We start from the raw sequence: 22,161 nt of genomic DNA, 5'->3' as shown, positions 1-22,161 counted from the left end.
AGGAGTTTAAGGGTGCCACTGACCCTGACTAATGCAGACTTCCACCTCTTCAGCTGTCCTTGCAAGGCTCAGAGTGGTGAAATGTGCTCCCCCTCAGGGCTGCTGGAGCACTCATTGTTCCAGGCTGTGTCAGTGACCATAGTCCTGGCCTGTATTTCCTTATGTTCATAGGTCCATAGTCAAGTACCTGTACTTTCTTACTACTTTAGTCATAGCCTATACTCTTATAATATGCAAATAGTTACATTTTTTTTTCCACAGGTTATAAAATATCTTGTAAAATGAGAGGTGGTTCACTCTGCTCAAAACAAAAAGGTTGATGCATCAAGTTAAACTTTTTTATACAGTGTATAATAGTCCTCCTCCCTAAGTTGTAAATCATATGCTGTACTGCTGATATTACTATTATTGAGATGATTGTGTTGCAAACAATCCACAAAAGCTTCTTTTACTGATGTCTGACATCCTTTACATTATCCAGAGGTTTGCAAAAAGGTTATGATTTGATCCTGTTTGATATGATGGTCCTGTTTTTTAATACGCTCAATGACAAGTGCTATTTTCCTCATTTTTTCCATTAGAAACCATCTTTAGATTTTAGTGTACCCAGGTCTAAGGACCACCCTTATGCCCATAATATGAAATGATTACACATAAATGTAATGTATGCGATTTTAAATTCAAATTCAAACAGTTTTAATAAGACAATAATTTTTCTCAAGTCTATTGATAACTGCACATGCTCAAGATTGTTGTGATATTGTGCATTTCACCAGAGTATACACATTCAAGTCATTGTTACAGTCATTGGTATTAAAACAGGACCATCTGCACTATATGCAATATAATAAAGTATTCAATTATCTAACATGTAAATAAAGTGTGTAATTATCTGACATGTAAATATAAGGAGTTTGTTATGTTTGGTATGTTTGGATGCATCCATACTTTTTTTTTAATTAACTATAAACAGTAGTATAAACTGAAAACTATGGCTATAGACATGATTTAAGATCAGCCAGTGGTCCAGTCTGCCTCATACTGCAATTCCAAACAGTGGTGTAATCTTTCAGTGAAAAAAGGAAAATGCATTCAGATTTGAAATCTAACATTAATCTAGCATAAAGCCTCTCAATATAATGTCAGCAAATAGCCATGTTGACTTACAGCTCCAGGATTTCCTGCTACTGTCCAAAAACATGCTGTCTAAGTTACCTGGTACTTCCAAAAAGCAGGACCACAGCTTTTGCATACACACGCACACACACATACAATTCCCGTGTGTGTGTATGTGTGTGTGTGTGTGTGTGTGTGAGTGTGTAACCAGTGTTACTGAATTTGGCTGGATATATTAAACTGTGTGTTGCAACAGAGATATATCACGAATGCATCAATTCAATCTGTAATTCTGACATGTATACAGTAATATCTAAGAAAAGTACATGCATTTTCAAATGCATTCCATAATTTAGGTAGGTAATTCCAACTACGAAAGTGGACACAACTAACATTTTTTGAAGATCAGTGTATGACTTATGTCTCACATATACTTAACATTTTCCTGTGTTTTATATTTCAACATAAGGCATCTCCTTGTATTGATCCCCTATTTTGGAAAACATTTTTGGGGCCTGAAAATCTGGCTTCCAAGGATACCGGAGGGCTAAAATAAGAAGAAATTTTACAAAATTGTCTTATTGAATGCTGTCCAGGTTGTGCTTGAAATGTAACTTGAGGATATGGAGGTAACATTTTAGTGCAGATATGATCATGGAGAATATAAAAAAGAACACTCCAGCATCAGCATCATTGCTTTTTATTAGCTGTGTTATTCCAGGAATCTGTAAAGGCTCAACTTGTTGAGAAAAATATTGCACAGTCACTGGAGATTACGGTTGTTGTTATTGTTGTTGTTGTTCTTACCAAATCATTTTCAAACTAATTAACTGTACAACTAGATGGTATTATGTGTACATTGTAAGAATTAGTGCTCACCACACAAGCCCAGAGATGTTCTCAAATAATTTTATATCAAATGCTTTCAAAACAATTTATATCATTTTATGAAATAAGCTGCCCCCCAAATTCACTGATTGCAAGACTTACATTCAGAGTCAACATTCATTCAAGTTGAAAACATAAAATAATAGTTTCAAACCTATCATATTTGTATGTTTTTAAGCCTTCCATGAACAATTCACATCTGTAAAACCTTAAACATTCTAATCACATATTGATGTTGATAACAGAAATGGCAAGCATGCTAAGTAATCATATTTGATTCTGTCAGCAGAGTTCCTTTTCCTTCAATTGCTGCTGTCTGTAGCATACTGCCTTCCTGTGGCCAACACTCAACACACAGTATGAGTATAAAACATGCAGGCTCATCAGCACTGGCAGGCCACTGTAAGTGCTCAATACCCAGCGTGTTTTATACTTTCTCCTTATATTATGAACATATACATAAAAAATAAACATTTTATGGTCAAATGAAATAAAGGGTACAGGATTAAAAATTTTAGATACCTACTTTTCCTTCAGAAAAAACATTAGGGAGAAGGTGTGTGTTCATGTGTGTGTGTATGCGTGCGTGCATGCGCATGTGTGTGTGTGTGTTTGTGTGTGTGTGTGTGTGTTCTGCATGCATTTTTTTCTCTGCAGGTCCACACCCTACCTCCCATACTTCCTTAGTTTGTATACTCCCTTAATCTGGCACGAAAAGGGATTTTACTTGTTAGAATCCTAAACCAATCAACCCTTATTAGCCTATAGGAAGGACAAAAATTCTCATTATCACCTTATTGTACCATAGTTTAATCTTGGACTAAAATATTAAATCTGATAAAAACAAGCAATAGTCTATTTTTTCTTCTTTTTCCCTCTTGCAAAAAAAATGTTAATCAAGTGATGACAACTATGATACCATGAGGTCAGAAAAGTGTCAGGCATGTGAATTTCCCTCAAATTTGTTTTCCTATAGACCAATGAGGGTTAATAGAGATTTAGTTCACCTCAGCTGAAGCATTAAAGTATCTAGTCCATTGAACAGATATCAGTGCGCAAAGCTCCTGGTTGCGCTGAGGAGCTACTGTTGAGAGGCTCCTCTCTCACACCTCTCTGTTACGTCGTGGGATGATAATCTTACGATAAGTGCGTCTCTCCGAGATGTTGCGCCTGACCTTCACAACTGGGGGTGGGGCCGGCTCCAGGTTCAGGGAGGGGCTGGAGTGGGATTTCTTCAGTGCTGCTTCCTCCTCCTGTTCCCCTATCTCCATGCACAGCTCCCCATCGAAACGCTCAAGATCAGCCGCACCCACTGGTTCACCGACAGTTCCACCAATGCCCTTCCACACCTCCAGCATCTGCTTATAGACCTCATATCGACTCCTCTGGAGGGAATAGAGATGGGCATGAAGAGCAAGAAACAAACAGACATGAACACAGGGACAAATAGCCATTGTATGATAAAACTAAGGTAAATACAGGATAAATACGCTATAAAAAACCCAAACCTACTGATAGCTTACAGTTATCAGTACTTACAGTAGAAACACACAGAACATCCTTCCACACACACACACACACAGTTGCATGCGTGTTCACATGCACAGCCAAGGCTTTGCTTATTAACCTTTTAATTGGATGTAGATTAATCAACTAAAACTGTGATTTGAGATTATATTTCAAATTTGTCAAGTTAATTTTTATCAAACTTCCATTTATGTTACATTGTTAAATTGCTAAGTGAAAAACTAATCCTCACCAAGACTTCTGGTCAGGTGAGAATCCAATTTATACATGAAGCCCACGACTCACTGGCATGAGACTAAACCTTTGTTGTTTATTGGTTAATAAGCAGATCAGGTAGCAAATGTTAAAAAGCCAGGGACACCTGGACCCTGACCTCATGTAACAGGTACTCCTCTCTCATCCGCCGGTCCTCCAGCTCACGGGCCTTGAACTTCCGGCCCTCGGGTGGGGTTTGTAGCAGAAGGGCCAGGTCACTCGAAAACGAGTCCAGCATGCGGATGTGAGACTGAAGCTGTTTCTCCTGCCAGAGGGAGGGTGATGTCATAATCAGAACACGGGGCACATGGGTTCAAACCATCAGTGCTTCACTCAGTGCTGCAGAGTTAGCAGGTCATACTGTGTACAGCAACAGGATTGGTCTGTACTTAAACAGTATGAGTGTGTGCAGTACAATAGAACAGAACAGATATTATTGTCCTCAAAGAGGATATTTGTTGAGTCATTGTGAAGGAGAGCTGTCACCTGGCCTCCAGAACTGTTAATTGTTAATTGTTTAAATGTATAAGGATCTTGTCTTTCGTGTTCATTTCACATCAAATACACCTACCCTGTTAATTGCTTCATTATTATGTGTCAATTTGTAATTGTCTGTAAGCCAGTCATTGGTTAATGAGCCTCACCTGCCTAATCAGGCCCATTAAATAACTGATGTGTACAGGCAAAGAGACTGAATTGATTTGGCTGTGTGCTCTGGCTGGTTCCTTTGGTTCACTCATGTTTAAAAAAATAAAATATTAAACTTTCTGTTTAATTTTTGTGAGAAGTGACAGCCACCTATACATACAATATATAGCATAGGACACAGGACAAAGATATAACACTGTAGGATTAGAAAGAAATAAGATAAGTCACCACAATACAGACAATAAGACTCATTGAATGATGTGGGACGCCATATTCCAGGGACAATCACATCATAATGGACAAACAGTTGGAATGAGGGGCAAGCATGCAGTTGTCTTTGCTCTAGTCCAGAAACTCTTTAGAGTCAGTAAGACTTCATAAACAGTATCAGTCATAGCACTCAGCAGTCAGGAAAGGAGACTGCTGTTAACACAGAATCAGCAAATCACTGAGGAGCAGTCAGATGATCAGTGTGAAAACAGTACCAGTAAATCACTACACAGCTGACAGGATCAGAGAGTAGCGGTGTGAGCACAATGCCAGTAATTCACTATGTGATTCTATTAAAATGACAGTGTAGCATAGGGGTAAGAAGCAGGGCTTGTAACCGAAAGGTTGCTGGTTCAATACCCCACTGAGGCACTGCTGCTGTACCTTGGGGTATGGTACTTAACTCAGAATTACCTCAGTAAATATCAAGCTGTATAAATGGATAACGTAAAGATTGTAACCTATGTAAAAAAAGAGAAGAGCTCTGGAGAAGAGCATCTGCTAAATGACAATAATGTAATGCAATGCAACGGTAGTCAGGAGAGTAGAGCATGAGTAAGAACACAGTACCAGCGTGAGTGCAGACTGTGAGGCCGGCAGGATGGGTCGGCTGAACCTCTTCTGGGAGCCCACCGCAGCAGGGAATGGAGGGGAGGAGTAGAGCGCTGACACCAGGTTTATCCGGCATATCCAGGAGCTCATCTGTTCTGCCGTGCTGCGAGAGAGAGACACACACAAAGCCCTCATCCATCCAGCAGCTTCAAATACCGAGTGCCCACAGCAGCAGCAGACAGCTGTTCATATGCACACCAAAACCATCACATGCACACATAGTGTCAGATACTGAGAACCTACCAGCCCTACAGAAGACATACAAATACATACACACTGTCACAATCATTGTTTAGTGCATGGACACAATCCGTCAATAGCATTAGTACACACATTCATCATATTATTGATTTGCTGGGATGAGATCATTTATCAGGGCCACAGTTTCCGATTGACAACTCATTTTTACAGCTGGACACATCTATCCATTTCTATTGGATTTGCACAGCTGGATATAATTCGTTTGCTGGAGGGTAGAACAGCAGTAGTATCGACCTGTGAACTTTGTAGTCGTGAGTCTAGTTCACTCCCAAATCAAATTTTCAACACTGCAACCTCCACAGGAAGACATATGCCTCACGGAAAATGCACACGCATACACACACACACACACACACACACACACACACACACACACACACAGAATACTCACGAAGCCTGGAAGAGGAAGACCCGCCAGTCAGCTGTCTGTAGGCGGAAGACGTGTGGCCTCTTGGTGTAATCATCAGCCCTCTCGGCCAGAGCATGGTGCACACTGATCACCTCCTCTGAGCTCTGCCATTCTATCCTGTATTCATTCTATAGAAGCCAGGGATGGAGGAAGAGCAGGAGGATGGAGGGAGAAGATTAGGGACAGGAGGACATGAGGGTGAGGGTCAGTAGTGAGGGCTAGTGGGACATCAAAGTCCTCAAAGTCAATGCTTAAATACCAGGGTCCTAGCAATGGACGTGGAAACAACAAGAAAGCTGCTCTGAATGAGCACTGCAATGCAATGGATTTCAGGGGTAGGTCAGCGATGGAGGGAGTTGGACAGGAAGAGGAGAGGCACATAAGAAGATTGGAGTATGCTGCATAGATAGAGAGCAAAATTTAACCAAAAATACGAACCGAAGAAATCCTTTCACTGTGAGACTTCCATTTTATAGATTGGTGAGACAAACAGGGGTTTAAGAGAAAGTTCACTGACCATCAATGTCTGACCATTTGTCACTATTTGTCCCATCCTGGTTTCAAAATGAACCATGTTGCTTATAATGGTAGTAGTGTCACAGTTATTGTCATAACCATGTCAGCCCAGAGACTACAGTAAAGTTTTTACCTTTTGTAGGTAGAGAACCATTCCTTTCAACACAGCATAGAAGGTCTTCCAACTTCTCTTCCCCCAGGGAGCTTGGAAAAATACATTAAAATATTTATTTGCATTGCAGGGTCATTTTTTTTAATAACACAACCCACATTTTATGTGCACACATAATCAGATAACGGTGTCAACAGCTGACATGTTAACATGTATACCATGCATTTTAAAATAGTCCTTTAACTATGTCATGATAAAGCAAATAATGCAAATTAAGAAGGCTACTGTGTGCATATCCTCTAAATTCAATTGTCTTAACCGGAGTAAACTCATTTAACCATCTTTCCTGTGAAAACTGTATGAATCTGCAATCATACTGCATCACAAAGTTGCGCTGAGTTTGCAATTGCATCATATCAGCAAGCCAAATGGATTCCTAACTGTGCATTTTACTGTTGTACCACCAGGTGTCTCTGTAGCCTCCATGATCAATGTACTTACACCATCACCTTTCTAAAGCGCCATGAACACTGAGAACGCATCAAGCAAAACACTAATTAGGAAGTGTTTCCTACAGCGTGCCAAGTGAGGAGTAGCCTTGCTCAGCAGTCCTGTGTCTCCGAGAGCATATCTGGTACCATCCCCCAACAAGAGGAAGGTAATGAGGGCAATGAATCATTTCAATCATTCAATGAATGAAAAAGATGTCTAGAGGTGTCTCTTTGATCAATGTAGAAGTCATCATTCCAGAATTCAAGTTTTAAATTAACATAGTATTATCAGAAAAAATGCCCCAATTAATGATCTTGCTGCTTGTCTGCAAAATGTTGTTATTTAGTTTCCACTCCTTTCTGTCAAATTGGTAAACTGTTAAATTGTTAAAACCAAGTCTCCGTATTGAAGGAACATGTGTGAACACTGTTAATGAGAAGAGAATTTCTGCCATGTGTATTCAAGAAACAAGCTACAAAATATTTCAGGGAAAGAAAGGCATTGCACAATTGTTTAAAAACTCTTTAGAACACACTTTATGGGAAATCAGAAATGTAGTTAGGTTAGGTAGCAATCTTAATAGCAATCTTCGTAGCTAGTCTCCAAAATTATAAATCACAACATCATTCTGTTGCACTGCTATATCTGTGGTTAGCTAGCTAGCAAACCATGACCAGACAGGTAGGAAGCCAGCAGTGTAGTAGTCTAAGTATATATTTCAACTATAAATTATGGTTGCCTATCTAACCTTGCATACCTCACCTCCTACTTGGTAAATTCCTCTCTGACCTCTGGCTGTACTCCCAAAGTCTTTGAACAGGCTGTGAAAGCACAGCCAGTAATTAAGAAACCAACCTTAGCCCCTCACTAGTCCAAAATACAGACTTGCCTCTCTCCTCCTGACTCTCTCAAACACGACCTTCTTGATCTAAACTTAGCTGGTTTCAAAGCAACCCACTCAACAGAAACTGCTCTTCTCTCTGTAACCTAAACTAGAACTAAACTCTGCTAAAGCACAGGGTCTCGCTGGGAACCTCTGGCACTGCTCTTAAATGGTTTTACCATATCATTCTGAACACTCTTACCAAGTGCCCTGGTATGATTGTGCCTCAAAGCCTCACCAATAGCCACACGAGTCCCTCATCTGTCCTGAGTCCCTTCCTCAGCTCCCCTTACACTAAAATTCTAGGTTTGGCCATTTCCTTCCACGGCTTCTCCAGTGCCGCCACTACTATGCAAACAATGCTGAACTCCACCCTGTCACCCCTGTTCACCTAGTCATCCCTTCCAGGAATGGTCACTCATCTTAATCATATCCCTTCTCTACCTTGGCCCCCAGGTGTTTGAATGAGCGCCCCACAACTATCAGGACAGCAGGGTTGCAGTCCATCTTCTGGTGTACACTCAAAACCCACCTATTCAGACAACACCTTCATTCTCCACACTCTAACCCCTCCCCCTCCTAACACTGTAGAAAAAGCTTAGTGGGAAAACTTAATTCTTGTTTATCAACTGAAGGCAAAATCCTGGTGGCAGTTGCAAAAGCCCAATGGTCAACATGTCTTCAATACAAGCTTGCGGTGATATCAAGCCAGAAATTGGTGGTGGTAGTAGTACATGGTGTGTGGCTTACAACAGCACTTATTTCATGCATTTTGGGCACTGCATTTCAGGGATGGCACTAATGATCTGGTGTCTAAATGTCTACCTTCCTAACCCATTTGAATGCACTTTCTATGGGCCACTGTGGATAAGAAGATCTGCCAAAGTAAATATAATTGTTATCAGATGTGTGTTTAAAGTTGTATTTGCATGGAACTCCACCCTGACCTTATGGCATGAATTACAACCATGACTTAAAAGTCATAACTTCATGTGATTGTACAATTCATTATAAAGAAAACAAGTTAGTAATTAACCACTGTCCTCTTGTAAATAGGGACTGTACCTCAACATTATTGTCTCAGTAATGAGCACGACCTCACTTGGATAATAGTTAGACCTAGCGTATGCTTGGTTAGCAAGGTTAGCTGAGGGGAACCTATATACAGGAAACTATACATGATTTCCATCCATGTTAATGGATGAGTCTAAGGATACATGACCCCAGAGCTGTAAAGTAAGCTGCGTCTCAAAACAAGACATATCTACTGGTTGACAGGAGACAAGCTCACACAATAGGCACCTCAAGTCCAGTGCAGATTTTGTCCTAGTTATCACTGTGTTCAGACCACTGCAAGATCATACAAAGGATGCAATGCAAGTCCATTTATCATTAGGGACAGGAATCTTGACCCAGTCCAAACACAGAAATAATGTTTACATAGACTGTGCATAAAACAGTAACATATATCACTTAACTAGATGTATGTTGTCCTTCTCTTAGATTGACAGTAAAGGAAGGTAATGACCATCCATTTTCTACAGCTGATTGCAAATTCAGATGATTTACTATGCATTTCACACATTCCTCAACAGACTCCATATCTTGAAATTAATAATACAACTATGATTGTGTGTATGCGTGTGTCTGCATCTTTCCCAACTTACTGCGTTTGCCATCGATGTCTGCATGCGCCTTGCGTATGAGGAATCCCTGCTTGTAGACTGTGGCCTTCTTGTCATGGGGAACATCCTGAAAGGGGTTGCTCTTGGAACGGAGTGGAGTGTCTGCTTTGTCATCCCCTGGCAACACCATAGAGCTCTTCAGTTCCTCTTCATCGCTGCACAGGGGAAACGGACAGAGGTGTGACCAGAAGGACACGAGGGGGTTCAAAACGTACACAATAGCACAGACAGAAACAGAATAAGTAGGATCCACAAGTAGACAAGGAGTGTGAGGGACATGAGGTCAGCGAGTGACAAAAGGGTGGGGTCAGGGCTAGGGAGCTGGACAATGACGGCAGCTCTCGATGCCAAGTAGAATATTCATGCTGTTCAATAGAGTTGTTTGTGTTGCACACTGTTTCTAATTAGGTGCTGACTTGGAGTGACAGTTCCCACGCACTCAGTAACATCCAAAAAAGATCAGAGGACTTTAGGGCTAATCTAATGGAATCTTTCATCATTGTACATTCCCATCATTCCCACAAGCAAGGGAATGTTTCTTTAACACACTCAGTTGCATACCTTGCTAAGACATTAGAATTCAAGCTATGCACACTGCCCTAGAGAGGAATTTCTTCTTCACAATGAAACAATTTTAAGGAAACAGTATGGAGTCAGAGAGCAAACAGAGAGGGCTGGGCAAACACTCAATATCTCTTAAGTGAGAGCACAGGAACTGACAAACGTTGTCAGCTTAACAGTTGAGATGTAAAAAGTGTGGTTACTCACACTGCCCATTCCAGGGGTTCGTTCTTTATGGAATTGTATAGGCCCTGGAAGAAAAGGGACAAGTTTGAGCCTGGCCGCTGATAGAGGAACACCCCACTCTCCCCTTACTGTTAACGCTGGCACTCTTTCAATCTATTGTGAGGTTTGACATCAAAGCTCATTAGGGTTTATTTCAAGAGTACAGAGAAATAAGAATCTGACAGGGGAACAAACAGCAATGAACCAAGACTAAACCAACCAAGATCACTTCAAAAAATTGGTCTTGGCCTTTCAGACAATGCAACACAGTTGGTATCATTTAGAGGATGGTTGGCAGGAACACAAAGAGGACTTGGATCTCTTAGATTTAGGAGACAACACCCACGCCTTTTGAGCAGAGGTGAATTCCTTGTGTAAAAAGATCCTCAAACTGCTATACAGTCAACAGCAAGGAAAGAAAGTGCTACCACTCTAGTGGTGAGCTCAGTAACAGACATAGGTGCTATAGTGGCACTCATACTGAAGCTTTGACCTACTACTTTTTGAGACAAAAATTTCAGAAACATCAAAAATGCTTCAACTGTTATGGTTACAGTGAGGCCTTGGTGGAGGATGGGAGAAAAAAACGAGGGATCACAATGCTGTTGGAGGTCGTCTTCCAATACCTTCAGAAGCTCCCTGCGGAAATTCTCTCCTTCATCCATACCATCCAGATTGGAGACAAACGCGGACATTGTCATGGCTTTTCCGACATTCTAGAAAAAGCCACACACATGCATCTGCATTCATCAATTTTCAAGTGCATCAGAGTCCATTAGTCATACTAGTGCTCATCAAATCCATTATGCATTTTCACTGTATTGCGGTTGTGTCTCTTCCGTATACCACAGTTAAGTTTGTGCTTATTACATTAACCTATAATGCCAAGAGTAAATGAAAACATTGTCATATATTCATTTTTCAGTATTGGGTCAGCAAGCCAATGGAATCATAACAAGCAATGCAACAGCACCACAACTGACCCTCCTCCCACAGTGAATCATCTTTAAAAAGGAAACATTTAGTTACATGTTACCGATAATGTACCTGAAAGGGGTAAATTGACTGTGTAACATAAGCGGTACCATTTAACATCTTTGTGCTTCTTTTTCTGTTTTTTTGTGTTTTTTTAAATATACTGTACAGGTAAGTCACTCAGAAAGAAAGTCATTTATTCATTGATACATTGATACATGTTGTAGGTAAAATTTTTCTGAAGCAGTGAGAAATGTTGCCAATAACAAATCATGCCCCGTTAATCCCATCAAATGTCTACAGCCTGTTTGACTGCTCTTTACATGTCCATGTGTTTCACTTAGGCTGTCCAAGACTTTGGACATGTATGTCTTGCTGATACACCTTATGAAATTTAAGGGGCTGGTAGAGAGCAAGTGGACAAGGTAGAGGGCAAAGGGTATTTGGGTATTTCAGATTATGAATGATTGATTATTGCCATTAGCGGTTGTGGTATCAGTTATTCCCACCTTTTATTATAATGAATGACATCATCACAAAAATGCAGGTGTTGAACTGCTAAAGTATCTCATCATACCCAGAAAGCCATTTTAGTTTCATTTTGTACGTGCCCGCACTTTGAGTGTTTTTGAGGAAAATATTGCAGTAACGCCTGAATCACAGATAGTTACCTGGCCGTGCAGGTCTGTGTTCAGCAGCATTAAAGCACAGGTGAGGGTCAGCACAGCACCTGAGTTGAACAGAAAAGAGAGAGAGAAAAAGAAGGAGTAAATGACAATCAGACAAGCGATTAGACCAACATAGATTTATAGTAATACGACAAATATCATATACTAAAATATGAAATCCAGATTCAATCCTGAATGTTCGATATATGTAAAAAATAACATGCCAGATATTGCCTTCCACGTAACGTTGCATACTGAATGTCTGTATATTTTACAAAGTATGTAATTTTTCAGTATTTGTACCTACATATGCATATATATACATGTGAGGCCAAAATATTTGTAATATTTATGGTCCACAACACATATCTGGAGAGTTTTGAAAGACAAATTTTGTCAGTGTAATTTTTCAATGGGGCTCCCACTGCAAAGAGAAAGCAAAAAAAAAAATAGCGCGAAGCACCAAGGTCAGACACATGACTCGCAACTCTGTCCAAAGGCCTTAGAACCTCTGAACCATACTGTAAGGTTAAAGGTCACATCCATGTGTGTGAAAGCCTAATCTGATCAAAAGCACATCCCTCCCAGACACAAAAAAAAATCACAACTACTTAATGAATTACTTTAATCGATGTACACATAGACATGGCACATGTTTCGTTTGTCTGTAGAGGACATGAAATAAAAGGAAGCAATTCACCCTATAGCACAGCCTGATAGGTGGATTTTATGTTGTTATAGGTAGTAGTGCAACAGGTCAGCACATTAACAGCAAAATGGAAATTAAACAGTTGTTGAACAGACAGCAGCGTTGCTGTGAAGTAGAGAGATTAATACACACATTTATTATTAAAGCCAGTTTCTTCCTAAAAATCCATCAGTTTGTCACCATAGCTTCACAGGCATTTCTGAGAGAACGGTGGGGGAGGGGGGGGTTTACCAGGAGAAGAGAAGCTCTCAGGGTTGCACTGATGGAAACGGTGGGAGAAGCGCTCCAGGACTCGCTCTCTCTCCTGTGTCTCTCCAATCAGAACCACCACCTTCAAGAATGACCTGGGGGTGGGGCGGGGTGAGAAGGTACAACAACAAACATGAACTTCAAATGTGAAAGTGAAACCCAGTCTAAACAAGGAATGCTCTGTCATTTGAAATCATTCTGTTTATATCATTTTCTTTTGGTTTCATCAAGTAATTTATTTTCTTGTCCTTTAGATTTAAGACAGTCCTTAGGTCTGTCTGTAATTGTAATATTTATTTTTGTAACTGCCACGCATTTTTATCATGCACATTAGTTACTATCAGTAGCCTATTTCTTTTTTATGTGGTACTACTAAGCACAACAGTATATTTATTGTTTACTTTTCATATTTTTAGAATCTATTGTTGCATGACAATACTAACGTTAAAATACAACACTACAGTGATTACACTCAACCGACTGAGTTGCTCATTGATTGGATGCTCAGGTGACTGAGGGTTTGTTAATATCCCTCAATGATGTTTTTTAACACATGCTCAACCTAAAGCTCACCTCAGTGCTTCATCTAGACTCTGACCAGTGAAGTCAAAGTACTTTAGGTACTCCTCCCCCACCACTTGGCTGAACTCATTGCTGAGGTGGTAGGAGAAAAGAGAAGAGAGACATAGTGGCACACATCAGCTGAGATTAACTGAGATTATTGACATTCACAGTAAGTCCTTAACAACAAAAACCTAATGTGTATTTATCTTGAAGGATAATATTTGTTTGAACCAGGGGTTGCTCTACATGGATTACAATGGGGAACTGTGAAAACAGTTAATCAGTTAATCCAACCCAAATTCCAGCCCTAACAATAGTCTGAGAAAATTATCCAGTTTCATGATTTCTCAACGACAACCTGAGGTAACTTTTAAGGTCTTCACTTTTACATTTAAAATGAAAACAAAAATGGCTACAATTACTTCCTTTTGGTTCATTAGAACAAAATGAGGCATTGGGTGTTACACCAACAGTTGAGTTAGAATGTTTGTACTTATCACCCTCTGCCCAGACGCCCAGACCTATGTTTCCCCTACTGCATAGTAATTGCAGTATCAGACACTGGCCCTATGACGTACTCCTTGTTGAGGTGTCTGACAACATCAGTGCGGCGTATTCCGTGTAGCCTGTAGAGTCTCTCTGCCAGTCTGCATGCCTCCTCTCTGTCCACACACCCTCCATTGGCATGGGAGACAGACTGCTTTTTGTGCTCTGTTTGATCCTTTGTCTGTTGTGGTGGTGCAGGTTGCAGGGTCTGCTTTGGGGTGGGTGTGTCTGCTGGTTCCATCTGTCCTGTCTGCCCCAGGTGCTCTGTCTGCTTTGGCCCCACTGCCTCTTCTGCCTGCTCTGACTGTTCCATCTGCTGTGTCTGCTCTAATGGTTCTGTCTGCTCTGACTGCTCTAATGGTTCTGCCTGCTCTGACTCTTCCATCTGCTGTGTCTGTTCTGACTGTTCTAACACTTCTACCTGCTCTGACTGTTCCATCTGCTCTGACTGTTCCAACACTTCTGCCTGCTCTGACTGTTCCATCTGCTCTGACTGCTCTAATGGTTCTGTCTGCTCTGACTCTTCCATCTGCTGTGTCTGTTCTGACTGTTCTAACACTTCTACCTGCTCTGACTGTTCCATCTGCTCTGACTGTTCCAACACTTCTGCCTGCTCTGACTGTTCCATCTGCTCTGACTGTTCCGACTGTTCTAACACTTCTGTCTGCTCTGACTGTGTCATCCGTTCTGACTGTTCCATCTGCACTAACACCTGCTCTGACCGCTTTAATGGTTCTGCCTGCTCTGACTCCTCCATCTGCTCTGACTGTTCTGTCTGCACTAACACCTGCTCTGACTCTTCCTTTTGTTCTGACTGTTCCACCTGCATCGGCTGCTCTGATAGATCAGTCTGCCCAGGCAGTTCTGTGTGATCCAATACTTTTGTTGGATCTTCTGTCTGTTCAGGGTCTTCTTTCTCAACTGGCAATACTTGCTTCTCCCTAAAGAAGCAAACCATGAAAGAGATTTGAAAGATGTACACTGCATACATAAATACATACATACTAAACACAACCACATGTTGATTAACATAACAGCTGTTCCCACTGTTATACGTTTTCATTTTTGTTTTTATGTTCCCTTAAAGAGTGGGTGTAAAGTACACATAAAGGTGTCATTGACAGGTCTGATATAGTTCAAACATCACTGACATTTAGTGTTGAAGATGAAAAGCACTGACCATTGATTGTCTGGATGTGTTCACATGATTCTCCTGCTAAAGTTGTGGCTCACCTGTTCTCCTGTGTGTCCAGTGAGCTACATGCCAAATCTTTTCTCTCCTCCTCCTCATCTGTCTTTTCTTCCTCTTTCTCTATTTCCTCATCATGTTCAAGACTGGCTGGCATCCTTCTCCCCTCTTCCTCCTCCATTGCAGAGAAGACTGTTTCCTCTGTAGGTGTTACTACAGCTCGGTTGGGATATGTGTCCCTTTTATCAAGCTCTACAGTATCGGGCCCATCGTGGACTCCCCCAGCCTCTGGGTCTGTGGCCACAGCACCCACTGGGGTCTCAAGTGCCATCACTGTCCTAGCTGGTTCAGTTACTCCTGTGGGGTCTGTTGTCTCAGCATGGCATTGAGAGGGTCCACTCTCTTGTGATGGCTGATCGTCTGCAGAGGGTAATAGATCCTGCAAGGAAGCCGTCAGGGCTGGGGATTGAGTGCCAACTGGAGATTGAGAAGTACCCACGGTAGGCGCACCCTCCTCCCGTCCAGCTTCTGTTTCCTCGTGCAATTCGCCTGCCTGCTTCTCAGGAGGCAATTCGAGCTGCTCAGCATCTGTTGGTTAAAAAGCAGCACTTAAATCAGAAATCCAGTGACAAAGCCATTTAAATTTTGTAGTTCCAGCATTTGGGTATGATTTTTGGTCATGAAATAGAGGCCAATGGGATCATGAATCATCACATTGCTTCATCACATTGAAGCAATGACACTTGTGAACTTTGATGTCAAATTAGATAATGAACTTCTGCACACATTAAGCCTGAAGCTTCAGCAATGCTGAAGAAAATCAGGCCATATTTATTACTCTTCAGTTCCTTCAAATAGCTATACACGATGTATAGTACAATCTACTAATTAGCCAAATGTTTTTGTCATGGTCCTTCTACACTGTAGGTACCATTGACATCCTTAGCCCATCCTGACGTAGGAATCTCCTCCTCCTGTGTGAAAGACACCTCCTCCGAGCACTCCTGCAACAGGAAAAGCATGACTCAGTCTAGAGAGTGAAGTCACAGAAAATAGGGCAGGAGAGGCAAGGAGCACGTTGTGCTGGTGACATCTGACAGGCTGAGCATCTCTTGTGTGCAAACAGAACAGTCCACACAACCTTTCATTTCCAAATCTGTCTATGCATAGCACTGCAGCCAGCCTTTTACATCTGACATCCACCAGCCAACACAAGTTTAAAAATGCTTTGCAGTATTGTCTAAATCAGACACCCATTACAATTGCATTTGCAACAAGCCTATTCAGAACGCTGTAAACTGCAGTTTTTAAATTATCTGATAGATATCCCAACACATCAACACCAGTCAATTGACTGGCTGCCCAATGAATGATACATTGAATGAATAATGAAATGTAATGTCTGCAATACCAGCTATGCAGACCAACAGAAAGTAAGGAGACTGACTGTATGACAAAGGGACTGCATGACAGAATCCCAGCCAGAACCTTACCACAGAACCCCTAAGAGAGGTATTTAACCCGAAACACTCTGGTTACAATCCCTGCGGTGTAAAAGATCAAATGCAGGCAACATGAGCCACCTCCATTAACACTGAAAATGACTATCTGCTCATCTTACAACGGAAAAAAAGTGAGCAAGAGCGAGTACAATCTCTGGGACTGCACAGACAGGAAGTGCAATGAGCTGTCACAAACCACACTCCGGCAGACATGCATTCCCACTGTGAAACACACACACACACACACACGCACACACACACACACACACACACACACACACACACACACACACACACACACACACACACACACAGAGCAAGCCATCTCCCCATTTTATTTAGGTCAATCTCCAATTTTCACAGTAAAGAAGCTTAGGTCAATAAATCAATGACTGCTTCGCCAAAAAACCAAGTGCCTCACAGCTACAAGGAACTGAACTCAGAGACACAATACTCAGAAGGGGTTCTTGTGGTAATGACACAACGGCTTTTTGCCTCACCTTTGCACAGTAGTCACATCACTCTGTCTGCACTGAACACTGCCGGGTCTACATTCCATTCCAGCGCTTGTCATTTATATTCAGGAAGTCATTCTAACGTTTCACAGAAATACTGTACATGCATGTAACACTAACAAGAACAAATCTATGTAAAAGGTTTGCAGTGAATAGTTCACTTTGAGTTGATGGGAGACCCAGAGCTGAAGGCTGTAGAGTGTTCCTGAGCTAGCTCCAACTCCTATTAGTCCTTTCTACACAGAACAACCACCCCTGGAATTGTGACCAAACAAAATGGTTTGTGAAATATCCTGTTTTAAATGTTACAGATTGTTACAGATGTTACAGTAGCTCACTTTATGGTGATAGTTGCTATCTGGTTTGCAAAAAATGAATGCATTGTAATGTGTCAAGTCAGATTCTGCTGGATTATTTTTTCACACGTTAACAAAGGAAAGAACGATTTGATCCAAAAATGTAATCTCTATTTTTAGCATAATTTAATGGGCCATATGAAAAAATGCATATCACCTCACATACATGTGGAAAACAATGTCTTAAAATTGTACAGACACAACAATGATATACAGTGTCTACACATTTAATTAGGTATTTGATTTCTGCACACATGCACGCATGCATACACAGGCACACACACAGGCTTACCTGGTGGGGGCCATTGCTAAGGTCCAGACAGGGAGAACAAGACAAACATTGTCCGTTGGAGAAGTCCTGCTCCACTGAATTTGGGGGGTAGGGGTGGCAGACAGACTGTCCAGGATCAGCTATATCCATATTCAGGCCAACCCCCCCATTGGTGTCTAGCTCCTCAGCTGACAGAGTCTCAGCAGGGTTGACCGGGAGAGGGAAATTATCATCACAATGGGAAAGAGGCATGCTGGGAAGGGTGAGCAGACCTGTCTTAGCAGAGGCATCATTCACTGCGCACTCCCTTGTGGCTTCGCCGAGATGCACTGCATCCAGGTCCTCCCCTTCATCGTCCTCCTCTTCTTCCTGCCTCGGTCGCTCCAGGGATGCCTGCATGTCCTCTGCTGCTTGGTCATCAGCATCTCGTTGGTCTGGCTCCAAGGCACACCCCTGATCCTCCTCCATCACCTCAAATTTAATCACTCAACAAAAAGTGGCTGGAGAGGAAGCACACGGGGGGGGTTAGTGTCACAATTCCCCCTCTACAGTTAGAAAAGTGTCCATGCCGGTGCCATTGAGATGTAAGGAGGCTCCCATCAGGTGTTTTCCACAGCAGTGAGCACTCTGTGTCTTTTCTTTATAGTTCTGTGTGTGTATCGATTCCTGGAGGAGAACACAGATGTGTGACAAAAATTACATTCAATCACTCAACATCACGCTTAAATATATCCTCTTCTTTCATTGCAAACTCCCCACCCCAACATGTCAAGCAACATCTAGTACAGAAAGGGAAAGGTGCAAGTATGATAAAATCAAAGCCAGGATATTACCACAACATTATCTAGTGTGTACATGTAATCGGAGCCTACAATTGGTTTTACGTTTAAAAGAAAAAACACCTACTATTTGCCAATATGTCCCAGGGAAAGTATTTATTCGGACAAAGACACCTTATCTGTGGCCCTTAAATGACAGCTTCAGTGTCTTTTACAGTGAAGCTTATGGAGTTTGTCCCTCTCATCTGAAAATCAAAAAAAGTCAACAAAACATTTGTTAACAATTTCTGTAAAAAAATAGTCATTCAAAATGCTGGGTCAATAGATAAGAGTTTTGGTCTTTTAAAATGAGTGAGCTTCTGTCTCAGATGAACCATCATATAATCCACTTAACTATGTGACACCACTCAAAATGGTGAGCCTAAGGTTACCGCCTTTGTCAATTTAGACATGCATCACCACAAGCAGCCGGCAAGCCCTACGTATGTAAGCACCTAGCTCCCATTCGTTCGGTAAAGTGCACATCCTGTTTTGAGCGTGATAAATCCAGGCACATTTTCTAAGCAAATCTTTGAACCTGAGTGATACAAAGTTCTCAGATTATTTTTGCAAGATGAGGAAACATGAAGATTTTGTTGATCGACATGAACCAAAAAACAAGAAGCTCACAAGGCACATGCTAAAACTACACTCTGCCCCTCCCCCCATAAAAGCACACAAACATGTCAAAGTCCTCAACATAAAAACTCAAAACTGCAACCACCTTTCATTCCTTTTCTGATTTTAGGAAACACTCACCTCGGCGATCCTTCTACCTGTGTCAGTTTTAATGCACAGGAGAGAACTATTCTTCCTCTTCCTCTCTCTCTCGTTCTCTCTGTCTCTCTTTTCAAGCGGACGTGCTTTGCAATAAATTTTGCTCAAACGTAATAACACATTTTCACTTCCTGCCCACGAAGAGCAACATCCACAGAAAGGCAGCTAGAGGAGGTGGAGAACAAAGATAGGTGATCGAAAGACAGAGAGAGAAGTACAAAAAAGGTAGTGGTCCAAAAATGAGCGCATCGCTAGCACCTCACCCTCCCTGCTCTTACAAAGGCAAACACTTCATCCATCAGCGGGCCACACTGTCATTCACACCCATCTGCATGTCTTAAAAAAAAAAAGCTGTGCTCAGTTGCTGCTCTTATTTTTGGCAAACACTCAAAGGCAATGCAGCCCGAAATAAGCAAGTTTACACCCTATATAAAAAGCACTGTCGTTACCAATCCTCTTATCCAGTGAAAGCAGGGATACTGAGTTCAGTTAACAGTCCCACTGAATTCCATCTACTGTCTCCCTCCTGGTGCCATGTCCTAGTGATAGGCAGTGATAGTGTTGATCAGAACCTCTCCATGGGTGGGTGGTGCAAGTCAATTTTAATCTATTTTAAGCATGTTGAACACTTAAAGCAGGGGCGTCAAACTGAAGAGAAAAAAATGAAGAGCTGCTTTTCATCAAAAGTTGCTAAAATCAACAAATGTATTTTATTATAAATGCTAAAACTTGCTTAATGCAATAGACACTTGACAATATAGGCCAAAACCTCACACACACTTTCACCTCTTTCCCAGCTTAAGCTTAAAAATGAATACTTATTTTTCTTTCATTCATTTGATTCAACCTTATCTCCTCCACCTGCACCCTCTTCCCTTCATCTGTGTCACCTAACACTTCAGTTCCTGTTTCCTTAGCCACAAGTGAGATTAGCTAAAAACTGAGGGCCTTGCCAAATGGCCTCCAGTCACCACAAACAAAACCAATGGTAACAGAAGAGCTACAATATTGCTGCTATGTTTGATCTTCTTCACAAAAATCTCTTGATAAATCCCTCATTCCCACAAGCAGTCAGACAAACTGACAAAACTGCTAGTATTCTCCAGCTGGGTATTGCACACAGCCTAATAACAATATAAGACCTGCATCCAAAAAATGCAATATGACTTGGTATGGCAAGAACGTGAGTCAGAATCTCCAGGCAAACACAAAATTAGATGTCTGTTCACCACCTGAAAATACAAATATGAGCTGCAAAGTTGTCATGACAGGAATTACTTTTACTAATATTATGGCAATAATGCACTTTGTTTATGTGTTCTTCATCATTCCTAGAGGCTTATCCTCTACTCAAAGGAACCAAAACAGAAGACATGCCCTTGGAGTTGCATATCAGTCAGCATCTCCCTTCCCTCATAACCCAAGATACTGTGTTTGAATCGGGAAACAGAAGTGGAGAAACCTCAGTGCTGAGCTGAGAAGAGACAAAGGCCATAGTCAAAAATGGTGTGTGAGTTACAGTCTCTCTAAATGTGTGTGTATGTGTGTGTGTGTGTGTGTGTGTGTGCATGCTTCTTACCTTCCCCCACCGGAAGTTCCATGTGGTTACCACTTGCAGACCTGTAGTGAGTGAGCCAGCGTGCAAAATAATAGACAGACAAACAGACAGGCAGGAAGACACACACAAACAACAAAACGTATCTCAGAGACAAATGAAAAACTATTGTTCGCACACAGTGGAGGACAGAGACTTTAAATATACCATACAGCTTTCATCCAGATGCTAAGTACAAAAGCGAATCAGCAGACTACCTCAACAGGACTCTTTCACTTTTAGTAACATAACAGGAAATACTGAAGAGCAAAGCTGAATGCAGTAATGTCATTCAAGACGTGCCTTTCTGTAACACATCTCTGTATCCACAACACTGCAAAAGCATGGAAATAACAGGTAGCTGAACAGTATAGCTGGATGCACACTCTACCGGCACTATTCAAAGGACAGTCTAACGAAAGCAATATTATCACGAACTGCATCGTAAGACCTCTGCAAAGCATAGCAGCTCAAAGTATTTCTGCCCCTTGTGGCTGCAAAGGAATCTCCAAAACGTGCAATACAACTTACTTGTGACATTGTGACACTGGTGACATCAGAGGAATATGTAGCAGGAAAGAGGTGTCTTTTTGAAGCTGCTCTCTGAGGTACAAAAGCACACATGCTCCTATTGCCAAGATGTCCCACTTCCCCAGCGTAAGCAGTGACAGGTCTGATGCAGGATTTTGTCTAAGGGCTGCGACACTGGATATTCCTGGGAAAGACAAGGTATGACGAGAGATAAAAAGTGAGGGAGAGAACGCGAGAGGGAGAGAGAGAGCGAGAGAGAGAGAGAGAGAGAGAGAAAGAGAGAGACTGACAGAGAGAGGTGTGGTGTGTTTGGCAGATACCTGAGATGATGAGGGAGGCCCCAGGCCTCAGGGCAGGTACCAGCAGCAGGGCGGGAGAGAAATCAGACCTCATTCCTGCTGTACAGCTGCCGCCAGTAAGTTCATGATGTTCCATTT

General features: G+C 41.6%; 1 protein-coding gene across 2 annotated transcripts; it reads right to left on the bottom strand.

The window, feature by feature from the left end:
- Positions 1-2,873: 2,873 nt before the first annotated feature.
- On the bottom strand, positions 2,874-21,786 carry LOC118776530 (PH and SEC7 domain-containing protein 1-like). Of its 2 annotated transcripts, XM_036526895.1 has the most exons (20): positions 21,725-21,786; positions 21,179-21,219; positions 19,582-19,764; positions 18,911-19,028; positions 18,026-18,670; positions 16,292-16,364; positions 15,405-15,948; positions 14,800-15,112; positions 14,204-14,655; positions 13,635-13,715; positions 13,044-13,156; positions 12,107-12,165; positions 11,087-11,176; positions 10,443-10,486; positions 9,657-9,829; positions 6,636-6,706; positions 5,969-6,114; positions 5,275-5,419; positions 3,905-4,051; positions 2,874-3,389 (listed from the first exon to the last, which is right to left on the bottom strand). In XM_036526895.1, the coding sequence occupies exons 5-20, from the start codon at positions 18,470-18,472 to the stop codon at positions 3,108-3,110; spliced, it is 3,180 nt and encodes a 1,059-aa protein (XP_036382788.1). In that variant the 5' UTR covers positions 18,473-18,670; positions 18,911-19,028; positions 19,582-19,764; positions 21,179-21,219; positions 21,725-21,786; the 3' UTR covers positions 2,874-3,107. The 2 variants fall into 2 exon arrangements, with proteins under 2 accessions (XP_036382788.1, XP_036382787.1); XM_036526894.1 differs by having other exon boundaries at positions 14,204-15,112.
- Positions 21,787-22,161: the final 375 nt, after the last annotated feature.

Source organism: Megalops cyprinoides, chromosome 4, assembly GCF_013368585.1.
Source record: "Megalops cyprinoides isolate fMegCyp1 chromosome 4, fMegCyp1.pri, whole genome shotgun sequence".
Classification (NCBI taxonomy): domain Eukaryota; kingdom Metazoa; phylum Chordata; class Actinopteri; order Elopiformes; family Megalopidae; genus Megalops; species Megalops cyprinoides.
The sequence above is the reverse complement of the archived record's forward strand: the minus strand, read 5'-3'. Positions and strand labels throughout refer to the sequence as shown.

Excerpts from the sequence above, each read along its gene's own strand:
- LOC118776530 (XM_036526894.1), bottom strand. The coding sequence starts at position 18,472 with ATGGAGGAGGATCAGGGGTGTGCCTTGGAGCCAGACCAACGAGATGCT. Across the intron at positions 12,166-13,043 it reads TGAGAGCTTCTCTTCTCCTG|GTGCTGTGCTGACCCTCACC; the intron begins GTAAACCCCCCC and ends TGTTCAACTCAG. Across the intron at positions 6,115-6,635 it reads TGGTTCTCTACCTACAAAAG|AATGAATACAGGATAGAATG; the intron begins GTAAAAACTTTA and ends TGGCTTCTATAG.